Below are 14,524 nucleotides of genomic sequence, written 5' to 3' on the forward strand. Positions count from 1 at the left end.
GATGTTCCACTATCAACCTGCACAACCTGCTGCCAGGAAGCCTGAAGACAAAATGTAAGTTTGAATACTGAAAAAGATCAAGAAATAGGCATTTTCTGTTCTAGAAGCAGAGTATTCCATAAGAATTAAATGTGTGGGATTTGGAAAATGGATGAAGCATTTCCTTTACTTAAAGGGATCACTTTAGAGTACCTGGGAATCCTCTCACCCAACTGTAGCTGTCAAAAATTGTCATTTCTCCAAGGCACCAGGGCTTCCTCAGTAGTAAATGAAAAGAGATGGGCATCTCAACAGCATGCTTCATCCTTTGTTAAAACTTGTACCTCAGCCCACCTTTTGGAGGTACCTATCTTTGTCCCTTAACTGCAGGGAGGCCTAGACAGGCAGCTAAAGCTTGGGGCATAACTTTTGGGTGAAAAAAATGAGGTGAGGTGAATCCCCCCCCTTTATGTATATATGCAAAGAGTAATCAGATGTATGAAAAGAGTAGCATATGAGGTTCAGGAGCTGTTATTTGTGTATTAAATATATATATACAAACATGCACAAATATATTAATACATAAGCATTTGGGGATGTCCAGTTAAACCACTTATAGAGTGTAACAAGCCCCTTTTATTTTTCATAGTAACTATTTTAGTAGGTTCAGTTGCACTATATTAATTAATGCTTGCACTGGTTATTTCTTTATTAAGCCTTGAATTCATGAGTTAACATATTAGCAATGCATGGATTATGGTGTATTATGAGAGATTAATTTTCCCATAGGAATCTGCTGGCACACACAGGATCAGGTCCTATGTCATATAACTTCACCAGAAGGCTATCTATCACATGCCATTTCTGTTTATCTACCTCCTTCTCTGATGTATATTGTGTTTTCATGCACACCTGCACATAAATAGATACCCATATGCTTACCACATTAAGAATTGGACAGTCAATGATTCGAAGTGGAAAGTACATAGAATAAGTCTGTTAATCATTTCATAGCTTTTTAGAAAATAAACTGGTACAACTGCATGAAGTGGGACATTACCATAATACTCTGAGATTATTCACTCAGTTTAAGTAACTTCAGTGTAAGCCCATAGCGGTTCATGACTTTGAGGCATCAGATTAGGTTTCATCTCAATATTAAACTCTTTTATGTCACCCACAGCAAATACCACTACTCAGAGAAGATATTCCAAGTAGTAATTTATCATCAGCCTGGGACCCTTGAAAGACTTATATAAATAAGTGAGATTTAAGGAAAAAATTTGAATTTGAAAATAGTGTTGAAACAGGAAATGAAAATGTAAGATTGACTGTCATGCTCTTCTTAGCTGAGGTCAAGAGCATTGCAGCTCTCCCCCTAAGTTCTCTGCCTGCAGACCTCCTGATTACAGGTCTGTGCCAAGTGGTTATAGGCAGCAAACTGCGTGAAGCATCACCTTTCTCTTGCCAGGATAATTTTGAGGGCAGTAAATGAAATAGCTGTAGCCAAGTCATATTATTAGTTTGTATGTATACAAACTAAAAATAGATTGAAAGCAAGGAACACAAATTAATGTTTCTTAAATCATATATCCAGTTGTATTCTATATGTCTCTGAAGGCTATGTTGTTAATATGTCTAAGCCAATAGTTTTGGGTTCACAGTAATTGCATACTATTTATTTACAAATCTTCCCCAGCAGTATGTGCCTGTTACCTAAAGCGATGGAGCAGGTCCCGGTCATATGTCTGTCTCTAAACCTGGGCCAACAGTACATGACATAGCACCCACTGTGGCCTCTGCTCTGTCACTTTGCAATGCGATTCTATGTAGTTTTACTTGAATAACATAAAATAACATATATAATGTTATTTATGTTATTTTCCACGTGAAGAACTCCTGTAAACCTTGCCGTTTTGAAACTCAGTGAGGCAGGCGTCTTAGACAAGCTGAAAAACAAATGGTGGTACGATAAAGGTGAATGTGGACCCAAGGACTCTGGAAGTAAGGTCAGTCGCTGCAGTTCGGGACCTACTATCGTGTTCACAAAGCAGTAAAGGAAGTAATAAACAAAATTACTTAGAAATAAAATAAGCAGCTGTAGACACAGAACGAATCAGCTTCACCCCATCTTGATGGGAGTCACACTTTAATTTAAAGAAGCACTATTGCTTTTTAAAGTCGTCAGTGGTATAAATCATCAAACATTATCCTGCATATTCAGGGCATCTGTTGAAGAGTGACAAGGCAGTTTTTTGGTTTTGGGGGAGGCAGGTTGGGTTAGTTGTTTCCTTTCTGCCTAGGGGGAATGGACTTTCCCCATTGACTGCCTAGAAAGTGTCCCTTCACACCTTCTCGTTTTGGAGCTGGCCTCCCTCAGCAGTTTTCTGAAAAGGAGAAACACTAGCAAGAAGGATTTCCTTTCATCACTGACCCAGGGCGGCTGTGCCTGTCTGCCTTTGGGAAGGTCCCTGGCTCCCTGAGGAGCTAACTGGAGCTTTGAAGTGAAAGGCTTTGATAATTAATAGCTTTCTATAGCTTCTGGTGTTTACCCTAGTCCGTTCCCAAACAGTAATCCTCACAGCTCCAGGGAGTGGAGCCTTCTCTATTTCTCTCTGTTTGGGGACAAACACAGAAGCAGGTATTTTCTGATGGCTAGGAAGCACCAGAGTCAGTGCCAGCCCTGTATTCAGGGAGTCTGAAATTTCTTCACAGTGCCTGTCTCCATGCCAGCCTGTGCTGTCCAGAGCTAAAAGGAAAGTGTGATGGGCAGTGACTGCTTGCTGCCTGTGTGCCCTGAGAGTTACCCTGATGGAGAGCAGGTAAAATTAGCCTGGGAAACAAACTTCCAACACATTTTGCTTTTTCTGGCAAGTGCTTTGGAGAAAGGAGTGAAAAGCAGTTAAGAAGATGGCAGAGTACCTGTAAATGACAGCTGAGAAAGCTTCAACCCACCATGTATGTTAGGTCAGGTCTTTCTCAGTCCTGCCTCCTCCTTGTTTGCAAGCACCACGTTAGCAATTGCCACTGGAGAAACACAGTCACCTCCAAGATATTCAGAGTCCTCTTAGCCAGGTAAAAAGAGACAGACAAAGCAGAACCCGGCTATAAGCCCCAAACACCTCTGTACGTCCATGAGAATTGTTTCTGTGCTAATCTACTGATTACACAATAAATAGTGCCTCTTTAAATTAAACATCCAAATATTTTGCATTCTTCGTAAGTTAAAATTTCATAGAGATTACAGTCGGAAGTACTCTCCTTACTTTAGGCAAAGATTATATAGTCTGCATAAGAATAAAGCTTTATAAGTATCTTAAGGTGCACGATGTAGTATATGGAAGTCAATCCTGAAAGAGTTCCTTGAGAACTGTGCTAAAAATGCACGTGGATTTCAAATCAAAAGATACAATTCATAACTAAGCAGTGAAGTATAGAGAAATGTAGAATAGTTATTTACTATAATACGTCCAAGAAGGTGTTCGTTTATAAAATGTTGTATATTTAATAATTTGCTAAAGAGAGTTCTCACTGTTGTATAAATTATGAATAATGTGTAAGATTTCACAAACTGCTATTTAAAATTATACTACTATTGAGCCTTAGTAGTCCATGGGCATGTTCCAGAACTGTAACTATAATAACATAGAAACAAAATACAGTAATTGGTAAGAGGCAAATATATCACGATGTGTATGGTACAGTGTGCACTTTCAAAGGAAGTGTTTGTTCAAAGAAATAACTTAAGCCTCACATGTTATTTTCACCTGTCATTTAAGTATCAGAAACTCAGTCTGGATCTTTTAAATTAACAGCAATGCCTACCACAAGTACAATTACTGTTTTTGTAAAGATCAAGCAGGGTCTTGTCTGATATAAATGGATTTCTGGATTCCAAGGCTTTTAAAGATCTTTACGTAAATGCAGTTTCATATCAGTGCTAAAATGTCCCCTAAAGAGAGCTAGACATTCTGTAATTCTCCACTTAGTGGAAGTAATGCTTTGCAGTAAGCAAGCAATAACATCCTGGTATGTTGGCAATATAATATTTTTTATGCTGACCAGGAAAACTAGGCACTTAAAATATATTTTATAGATCCAGATAGGTCAAATTTTGTGAGAAGTATGTAAACAACCGTCATTTAATTTCAGCTAAACATTGTTATTTATTTCTTTTTCCAATGTTTTAACGTGTAGCTTGTGCTCCTGGGGGTCTGTTTTCCGGGGTTAACTGTGTCGCTTCTGTTTCCCCAGGACAAGACGAGTGCCTTGAGTCTCAGCAACGTTGCTGGAGTCTTCTACATTCTGGTTGGAGGCTTGGGCTTGGCAATGCTGGTGGCTTTGATAGAGTTCTGTTACAAGTCCAGGGCAGAGGCGAAACGAATGAAGGTGGCAAAGAGTGCACAGACTTTTAACCCAACTTCCTCGCAGAATACCCAGAATTTAGCAACTTATAGAGAAGGTTACAACGTATATGGAACCGAAAGTATTAAAATTTAGGGGTAGGACTTAGGGCCTACTACAGTGAGTGGGTGATGCATCTTGTAACGCAGTGTTGTGACATGTCTGTCTAGTGGTGCTTGCTTCTGAACAGAGCTTTATATTTTGGAAAACTTCAGTGCAAAGTGGTTCAGTTTTTTTGGCTGCAGATGTACAGTATACTATTCCATGTTGCTAATAGACATCTGCATTGCAAGGAATTTTTAACATAAAAAATACATTTTTAACAACTCAATGTTGTCAAATCAGTTGGGAGATGACAACTATTTGAAATCATAAAATATATATTCAGAGGGCCAGTGTTTAATTATGTGATTGGCCAGCCTATTTTCCTAAAGGTTTGCACTCTACTAGTGACAAATTGCTGTAAGCCTTTATTATTCGATGTTGGCCCTAACTGGGACTTCGTCGTAATCAAGATTTAGGATAGGCAATGTCACTGAACCATAGTTAACCTAATGGAAGACAAGGCACTGTTACAAGAAGTCTAAATGTTGTTCTACCTTCTCTCCCTCATCCCCACCCTATTCCTTCACCCTGCCTTTGGTACATGTTTTATGCTAATTGTGTGGCATTTTTTTCACAATATCCTGCTTCAGGTCAACCTTTGCCCACTATAATAACCACAAAAAGTCACTAACCAGTGAATAGACCTTGATTAATCATCCTCAGCTTTCAGTAACGTACTCCCTTACCTAGCTCAGCACTAGCATATTTTAGACGTTCACGCCGTGATTTTGGAGACTGAGACGCTCATGTCACCGAGCTGCGTCCTGCATAGTTCCCCTGAGTAGGTGTGCAGGGATGGTTTACTAATGTACTTGTACTCATCCGTGCAGTGAGTATCATGCCAACTAATCATTAGTCATGACCTTTGGAAATGGCACGTAACAGCAAACTGAGCTTCTAAATATAACTTTTACATAGCTCCCAAGCTATACTGGCTGCTTTGTAAGTGAAGCTGCAACTAGGACCCTGCCCTTTCGCACTACCTAGAGCTCTCTTGCCCTTGCAAATAGCAAGCCACGTGTCTCCTCTGTTAACAAAAAGCTTGAGCTACATTTTCCTGAAATCACTGAGCCATCCCTACAGTGGAAGTAAGAAACAAAAATTTAGGGAAAGGAGATGAAGAATATAATTTTTATGTTGCCACCTAGAAAAAATTTTGGAGGAAACAGCTGGAGAGACAATTATTATTTTTTATTTATTATTTATATAGCGCTGGAGTACACGGCGCTGTACAATAGGTGAAGTGTGCCAAACACATAACAGGTCCCTGTCCCGAGGAGCTTACAGTCTAAAGGCACAGCCGGTACAATACCGAACCATACAGTACAAAGCAAACACAGAGTGAGCAGAGAATGGTGTTTGAGCATGATAGCTGGAGCGCTGCAAGGAATAGGTGGGTTCTCGGGGAGCGAGGGAGGGGGCTTGGCATACGCTGGCTGGGAAACTATCCCAAACATACTGTCGCTATGTAGTTTTCTTTTGTTCCCTGTTGTACCAGAAGTCATGACCCTGGGTATATTTTAATTGTAACAGAGGTGCCTAATTTCCCCATGTAAAAAAAAAAAAAAAATTCTTAGCTGTGCACGTTGTTCACTACTGAAAATATGAGGCATAGTAGGTGTCAGGGGGACTCCAAGAGTATAGGCCAGTGTTCATTACTGTGAACTGAGAATCAGGACTTCCAGATTCTAATATTAACCTCCCAAGTTCACTGCCTACTGTCAGTACTAAGGGTCTTAAAAAGAAATGATCCTGTGCAAGTAATTGTGCAAAATGCAAATGAACAGATCTTTTTCCTTGAAATTCTTTAGTGATGTACCCACAACTGAGAGTGTCCCCAGGCTGCTTTAAAAGTAAGAGTCCCAGAAAACATATTCCTTAGCAAGTTTACAGGGTGCAATGCATCCAAAACATAGTCTTAAAGAAAGCAAATAAAAACCCAAAGCTTTCAATCAAATACTGACCTGACTCAAACTGGCTTAGCATGCTAAACATGGCATGACCTGACAATCCCCTGAGTTCCCACCCAGCTCTGTGATTCCAGTGCAATAAACACTATGATTATATTTGTAGAATTTATTTTAGCCTTATTGTTTTCTTGAAATAAAAATTAAGGCTAACTGAGTTTTATTTTTTAAGGAAAGATCATAAGTACCTTTCTCTAAAGTTTGGATTCTTGTGGGACTTGTTGCAACAGAGATGAATTCTTACAGGAAAAAATATACAAAGAATGCCCACGTTGCATTTTATTTTATTGGAAATTCATGTTTGACTTCTGGTAATCTCTTAAAAACATTTTTGGGGTGCAGACATTTAAAAATTCACCAAAAAAAATAGAAATAAGTAGGAATTTGAGCAACTGTTTTATAGACTTCTAAAATTCTTCATTCTGCTTATTTGCTGTAATATTTACCTGAGAAATTTCAGCATGTAAACTTCTTATAAAAACGCTTATGCTTATACATGGAAGACTGCCAATGTCCAGTCATCCTCTCCCGGCAGGGGTTACCTGTGTGCTGTGCTCTCTACAGGGTGACTATGCCATCTGTTTGTACACGTGCTAGTCATAAACCCCTGTTATCTGGCAGAAGTACAGAGCCCACAATACTGGTTACACATATTTCTGCAGAAATACGTCTGTCATGCCTTTCAAAACCTTTGATTTATCTATTTATCCAAGGAGTAAAGGGATTGTATTGGGACTAAAACTTGCTAATATGGAAAGATGCTTCGTGGTTCTAACCTGCATGAGTAACCAACACACTGACTTTTTAAGCTAACATCAAATAGTTTTAACAGTATATGTTTTAAACTAATATAAAATAGCTTAAATAACCCACTTGATAATTAATATTCATTACCATGGTTTTTGTTTTAGTTTAATCTCGTCAAAAGTGAGTTGCCTCAGGGAAATTCACCTGCCTGTGAAGCAGGAGGAAATGAAAATGTAGGACTAATCTGTATGTGTGGGCTAGTCTATATGATAAAGGACTAGTCTGTATGATAGAGGATGAGCCTGTATGTGTGGGATAAAGACATTCAGAAAGGATGACAGGCTGTTGCATCTGCTGAAGGCAGGGAAGGAAGTTTGCTTTAAGGAGGGAACAATCCTTCGTCTTCCCCTGGGGCAGCAGTTTTCCATTTTTGTAGTAAGCCCTTAGTACACTACTTGAGTTGATGCCCTGAGAACAGTGTGGAGCCTAACAGCTTTAAAGCCCTACCGAGTTCCTCACCCCAAACCCACAGGCTTTCGAAGGGATTGTCCCAGCATCCAGCCAGCCACCACCACCACCTCTCCGTGGCTTCTCAGTGGGCCATGAAGCTTATGACCCAGCTTCCAGTGCAGCTGCCTTCTCATGCTCTCCCATCCCATGCTGTTGTTTAATGAAATTAATTATAAAACTACAAAAAGCAATGAAAGAATTATTAAATTAATTACAAAAAAGGTGAAGTGCTACAGGATGGCTCAGTAAATGTGTAATGCACTTATTTTGACTTGTATACTTCCAATTTCATATTCAAGATAGAAAAAGTCATTAAAAGATCATCTTAAATATTTGTGCCAAAGACACCTCCATGTGACCCAGGTACTAGAGGAGCCTGAACAACAAAAGAACCCACACAAGCTAGGATATTTGTGTTATATAGACTGAGGATATCAGTTTCCTAAATTCGCATTTCCCAATAGGAACAGGGCAGTCAGTGTTTTCACATGATTAATTCCACAACTAATTTAATCAAAACTAATGACAAACTGGAAAATACATTATCACTATTAACTGCATACGCTTACCTCACAGAGACTTTCACAATTTGGGTAATACAGTAAATACCAAGACTTTTCCCTCTCATCCCAGCCTCTCTTGAAACTGTTTCTGCAGCCAGGCCATAATTCTGAGATTGTAACAGCACAGTTAAGCAGAGTATTAGCTTGGCTTATTACCTATAGCGTAGTTTAAAATATAATACAGAAGCTTACCTGGTTACTTGGTTTTATGGCACCTTCCCAAGTACAAGTTTGACCTGTTCCTCCTGGCTTTGTTAACTGTCTGGGTTGTTTCCGTGGTTTGTTGCTGAGCTGTTGTTAATCTCTGCCATGAGAAGAGAAGAGTTGTTTTATTGCAGCTTTTTCTGTTATTCTGTGGAAGGCTGCTGAGAAATTGTTTGTTACTCTTATTTGATTTTTTTTCTTTGGTGGATCCCTTTTTACTGTCTTTCTGTCCTGAGTGTGTTGTCAATGGCCAGAAAGCTATATAGACTGAGCTACAAAACTACAGTTACGCATAACTCTCATATCCCTTATAAACCTGAGCACTCTTCTCAGATTTCCCAGTGGCAAACCCCGAATGGCCATGAAAAGATAGCTGATCAAAGTGATAGAATGATGCTGGTACATGATGACGACTTTCTGGGAAATTTAGCACATCTGGAGTAAGCTGTCCCTTTTCCACCCAAGTTTGCATTCTAATCTGGTTTGGCTTCTCATCCCTCCCCAAAACTAAAGCACCTTTGTTTTTTCTTGCCATTGACCAAAACATGTTCGGTGCATTTCTGCAGGCAGCTACCAGTCCTTGACATCCATTTGCAACGGGACTCTGGACATGCACTATGTGGAGCTACACCACAGTGCATTGTGTCTGTGCTTTTGCAAATGCATAGATTTTTATCTGCTGCTGGGGAGTAGTTGAGGTTTTTGGTACTGTATGGGCCCAGGTCCCCACTCCCTATTACCACTGCCTCCCTTTTTAAATCTAGCTGTTGAATTAGGTTAAGGTATGTTTGGTAACAGTCCCTGTCACAAAGTACTCTGGCAGCAGGGAAACTTTTCAGAGGGTGACTTTGGACATTGCAATTGATGATTATCAAAGCCAAGGTTTTTCAGTGTAAGGGGAATGCCTTTATGCCCTCTGTAAGCTGAGGCCTTTTCCTGAATTTGGCTGCTTGTGAGGGTTGAGGTTTTGGGTGTAATTGATTTGGAAAGTTGCTTTTATATCCAAGCTCTGGCTGTGCCACAAGAGCAGCTGTACTTTTGAGAACTCTTTTTTTGAAGGAGCTACTGACAGCAATGCAATATTAGAGTGGTGCATTTTCACAGAAGTGCACCCAGAAGCAGTGGAAACGTTTGAGAGTTTTATGGAATCTCCCTCATCTCTATACACACATACTTATATATAAAATTAACTTCAGCATATCAAACACCAGCTCAGGATTTTACTGCTACCTCAGAAGGAGAAACCGGGCTCAGAAGGACAAAGTTCTAAATGCAGAGATCAGTAATAAGGCAAATAAAATGATTTTATGATGTTTGTCATCCCTTTGCTCCTATGTGAATACACCCTCCTGTCTCTCTTTTTCCAATTGGTATTTCAGATTGCATCCCTGCACACTAATTACATGAGTTAGTTGCACAGACTATAGCTTCTGCTGACTAGAAATCAGATTTCCCCCCTAATTAATATCTTAACATGGTATCTTTGAAATCTGTTTCAACGTAGCATAGTTTGGGTGCCTGTTGTTCCAGGTGTCCTTGCTGCATTGGTTGACCTTAGACACCTCCCCAAATTTTAGTCATCTGGAAATCATTTAGTCTAAACTAGTTGTCTTGGCTTTTTCTATCATCACATGAGAGAGCTCTTTTAGATTAGGTTACAGATTTTTTTGATGTCTAAAGTTAGATGGCATAACTACAAATCTTTTTTTTTAACAAATCCAAAATTTTTGCTTGAGTCAATTAGTCCCTAAACAAGATATTTTGTTCTGATTTACCTGAAAGTAAAGATCGTGAGGTAACAAAAATTTAAACCTTGTGGAAAATTTAGACCTAACATAGGAAACTATAGAAAATTTTATTTTTGCTCAATAAACTACATTTCCTTTGAAAGTTCCCACTTTCTCTAATTGTAGGAAAATATTTATATGAAAAGAGATTTGAAGACAGTTCTCAGATTTACTGATACTAAATATGTGCATTGTGAAAAGAAGTAATAATTTCTTTAGATTTGATCCATGGAATTATCACAAAGATAGCTGATACAGCTATTACAATCTATAAACAATTTTCAGTAGTTATATTTTATCTTGACATTCCTAGTTGAAGGTCTAAGCCTATAAACACCTGTGCATGACTTTATTCACAGATGCTAATGCTTTCAGGTTCATAAAAGGTCTTGATTCTCCTTTCACTGTATATAAATGTAGTTTGAAGCAGTTTAAATGAAGGTATTGCCTCTTTTGTTAATTTCTTGATCAAATTTGGATTTTATATTTAAATCAATAATGATTTAATGTAATGAAATTTACCCTCAGAATTGCTAGTCTTTTTTCCCCTAGTAGACTTTAATGCCATGTATTACATTTATGATGATTACTATTACTATATTTAATGTTAACATGAAAAAATGCAGATGTCTAAAATTTAATATTTTGGTGTTTGCTGTGTCCTGGTTTGTGGAAGGACAGAAACATTGTAACACTTGACTCTTTTCTCCTTTTTTTTTCCAAACCTAGCTTACCTTTTCTGAAGCCATAAGAAACAAAGCCAGATTATCCATCACAGGGAGTGTGGGAGAAAACGGACGCGTATTGACTCCCGACTGCCCGAAGGCCGTGCATACTGGAACTGCAATTAGACAAAGTTCAGGATTGGCTGTAATTGCATCGGACCTACCATAAAAACCAAAAAATTAATTGAGTGCCTTAATCAAACTGTGTTGGTGACTGATGGAAACACAGCACAGACTGTAACGACATGGGAGTGTCATTGATGAACTAATAATTTGGCTGAGAAAGGGAAGTACGTCCGAATGCGCCAGACATCATCAGCAACAACGTGTGCATGAGCTCAGCTCGGAAACCCAAACTCAGATTTTATATCAGGAAAATTCATAATTTAGTTTTGTTGGGGGGAGGGGGCTGGGGAGGGTGTATTAACAGCAACAAATTTCACTTGAGTGGACTTAAAACTAATAAGACTTGCCAATTTAGCGCATTAAACTGTGAAGAACATGCTCAGAAAGGACAACATTTTGGTCTTTGTCTTGACAAAGAGAGAAAAATAGCTATAGAAGTCAATGAACATGCTAACCTGTGTCTCCAGAACATCAATATATACAATGGAAGAATACTCAGCTGTTCAGCTGTAGAAATGAATCACTAAACTGTGATAAGAAAATGATAAATATGTAAATCCTGTGAAAAAAATAAAGAAATTATTTACATATTCTTTGAAAAAAGAGGAATATTGAAACATGCTTGCTTTTTAACTGATGTAAATTCAGTAGATGACAACACAGTTCTTTTTTCTAACCATCTTAGGGAACAATTCATTGCAATAATTGATATAAAATGCCATCACTGTAATAAAATTCAGAGACTTTTTTTTATAAAAGTTGTTGGTCATCCTCTTGTTTGCTGTTACCTTCATTCTGTTCCATCATTCCGTGTTCCACAGATTTGCATCTGTCTAATACAAGAAACAAAATGATAAAATGTTTAGAGTATGTCATCAGTCTGCAGTGTAGAATCAAAAGAGACTACGGGTCACTCATGTTACAGATATTATTTATAATCTTGTTCTGTGTAAGAAACTGTGGTTTTTGTACCCACCAAAAAGAATAAAACAACAAACGTTCTTATAATTATCGACAGAGCTTGAGTTGTTTTCTGATCATTAGGGATGTCACCTGGAAAATAGAATAAGGTGGTTCATTTCTTACAGCAGGATGCAGGACCTTATCGGAGACAGCCTGAGTCCCTGCACACTTGTGAAGTGCTTTTAAGTCCTTAGAGAGGAGGCACTCAAAGCTGTCAAAGTATTGTCATGATTATTCACTGGATATTTTAGTACTAGTCACTGTACCCTTTCTGAGAGGTTAGGAAACCATTTAGTGACAGGGTTTGTTCTGTGGGTAGGTCAAGGGATGAGATACCAGGGAGCTGGAAAGTACAAATGACAGTCTTTCAGATTGATGTGATAGAGAGAGAGCGTGCTTGGTACACAGCAACCTCGGTTTTCGTCTGCCAGCCTTTCAGTGGCATGCCAGGGAAAGGCTAGCAGGCACCATTTGAATAAAAGCCAAACGTCAACAGGAGCAGGCATGTCTGTAGGTGCAAAGTTGTAGCAAGTCTCTTCTGTGATGGTCATTCTTCATGGCGACAGTAGACACTGCAGTGGTCTCCAGATCTGCAGTATTGTCACCAGTGTAACAAACAGCTCCGTGCCAGAGCCCAGACCACAAATTAGATCAAACTTGGATTAATCGTAGCTTCTAATGCCCTCGTGATTTTGCCAGGCCCGTGAAGGGTCATGTTCAGATGGCTTACATTTGACCAAAGGCTCCATGGCTGGTGCTTCTCTCAGCCCCCCGGCTCCAGGCCCTCATGAAGAGGAGTGTGGGCGCAGGGGGGAGCCTGACGCTGCCAAACAATGACCAACCCTCAACAACTGCAGCAAAGGGCAACCAAACGAAAGCACCACTGAGGTAATACTCATCCAAGGTGATACAGACGTCTACGAAAGTAGTGAAGCAGATGTTAGCTTCAGCTGAGGTATTGACAATATGGATATGAATTTCTTCCTTACCTCAAATGCTCTAGGCACCCTTTATAGTTACTAGAGGGAAATAACCAATGAGAGTGAATGACTGCATCTTAATGTAGACATTAAAACATCAAACTGCTGAATCGCAGCAGTAAGAGCCTGTATCTTTCCACTGGCTATAATCTAGGCTGAGAGCAACCAGTTCTTATACAGAGCTTGACAGTGCAGGCAAAGGTGAAAGTAAGATGATGCTTACCCCTAAAGCACAATGACTACAAAGTGCGCAGGGGTCTTAGAGAAGATACATAACACTGCAATGAATCATTGTGACTAAACTCACTTTATATCCTTGTTTTACTGGCATGTTTAGCTCATTCATGATTTACTGTGAACTGTTTGTGTTTCTGTGGCCAGAATGGTGAGTTGTCTGGTTTTTTCTCCTGTTTGAGTAAAGCTGGGAGCTCCCTCTCAGACTTCTTTTTACAGCTGAATTTAAAAAGCAAGTTCTGTGTTGCTGGGTTTTGGGTTTTTTTTAAAATAAAAAAAAAGTGTCTTGATTTTTCATGAAGTAACATATTAGAGGCCAAACAGATTGGGAGACTGAGTGTGAAGGATGCCATCTATTTTGTTCTGCTGTGTATGTCTGGTTTTCCAGGATCTCATCTTCATCCTTTCCTTGTTCAGGACTGTGAGCAATGCCAATGCTGTCCTGGGATATTTTACTGTCTTCCAGTGTTACTCCTCTTACATGCTCCCCTCTCTCTTTAATGCATTACATTTATTTTTCACCTTCAGTAAACAGCCCATTGCTGCAGTTAGGAATGTCACTCCATGGAGCCCATTCTTAATTGCCTTAGTCAGGTTTCCACTTGGCAACAAGACCCCTGAGTCCCTTGAGATGTCTTGTCTAGTGTCAGTAACTACCAAGGATCCCCACCGAGAGGATTCGTAATCACTGCATGAGCAGTGCAGCCGCTGAGCAGCATGGCCATGGAATGGCGTGACCCACCAAGGACATGTGGCCAGCAGCCACGGGGAGGAATCACTGCATCCTCTTACCACTTCCAAGCCTTGTCCTTGGCAAGGGGATGCTTTGCTCAGAAAAAACTTGTCAGATGAGGTGAAGAGGAGACTGTGAATTTGCCAATGTCTGCCATAAAATACCACAGATATAAAATAAAATTAAAAATAAGAGGAAAAATAGATAGGGAAATGCTGCAACAGAGAGAGTTGATGAGAATTCAGGTAACTGAGAAAGCAATCATCTCAGGGGATCAGTCTGCTCTCTCCACAGTAGCTTACTCTGTTGTCTTATTCCAAGGGGGTAACCATTGCATGACTGCTATGACCATCTTCACATATCTGTCTTAGCTGCCACTCAGATATTTTTTCTTTTGCTTTTCTCCTTTCTCCTGAAACACTAATTTCTCACTCCGCACTATATCTTCCCCCCATTCTTTTGACAATCAGTGCCAGAAGTTACTGTCCTCACATGTG

The 14,524-nt window shown here is 39.5% G+C and overlaps 1 protein-coding gene across 10 annotated transcripts in view; it reads left to right on the forward strand.

Moving 5' to 3' along the window:
* Nucleotides 1-12,125, forward strand: part of GRIA4 (glutamate ionotropic receptor AMPA type subunit 4) — a 251,649-nt gene extending 239,524 nt beyond the window's left edge. Inside the window, exons 14-16 of one of the 10 annotated variants that reach the window (XM_052812287.1) lie at nucleotides 1,874-1,988; nucleotides 4,234-4,368; nucleotides 10,996-12,125. In XM_052812287.1, coding sequence (XP_052668247.1) covers nucleotides 1,874-1,988; nucleotides 4,234-4,368; nucleotides 10,996-11,160 — 415 coding nt within the window. In that variant the 3' untranslated portion in view covers nucleotides 11,161-12,125. Of the gene's footprint in view, nucleotides 1-1,873; nucleotides 1,989-4,233; nucleotides 4,504-10,995 lie in introns of those variants that run through there. The other 9 variants (XM_052812290.1, XR_008238900.1, XR_008238899.1 and 6 more) reach the window with 9 other exon arrangements.
* Nucleotides 12,126-14,524: the final 2,399 nt, after the last annotated feature.

The sequence above is a fragment of the Harpia harpyja genome, chromosome 17 (genome assembly GCF_026419915.1).
Source record: "Harpia harpyja isolate bHarHar1 chromosome 17, bHarHar1 primary haplotype, whole genome shotgun sequence".
Lineage (NCBI taxonomy): Eukaryota > Metazoa > Chordata > Aves > Accipitriformes > Accipitridae > Harpia > Harpia harpyja.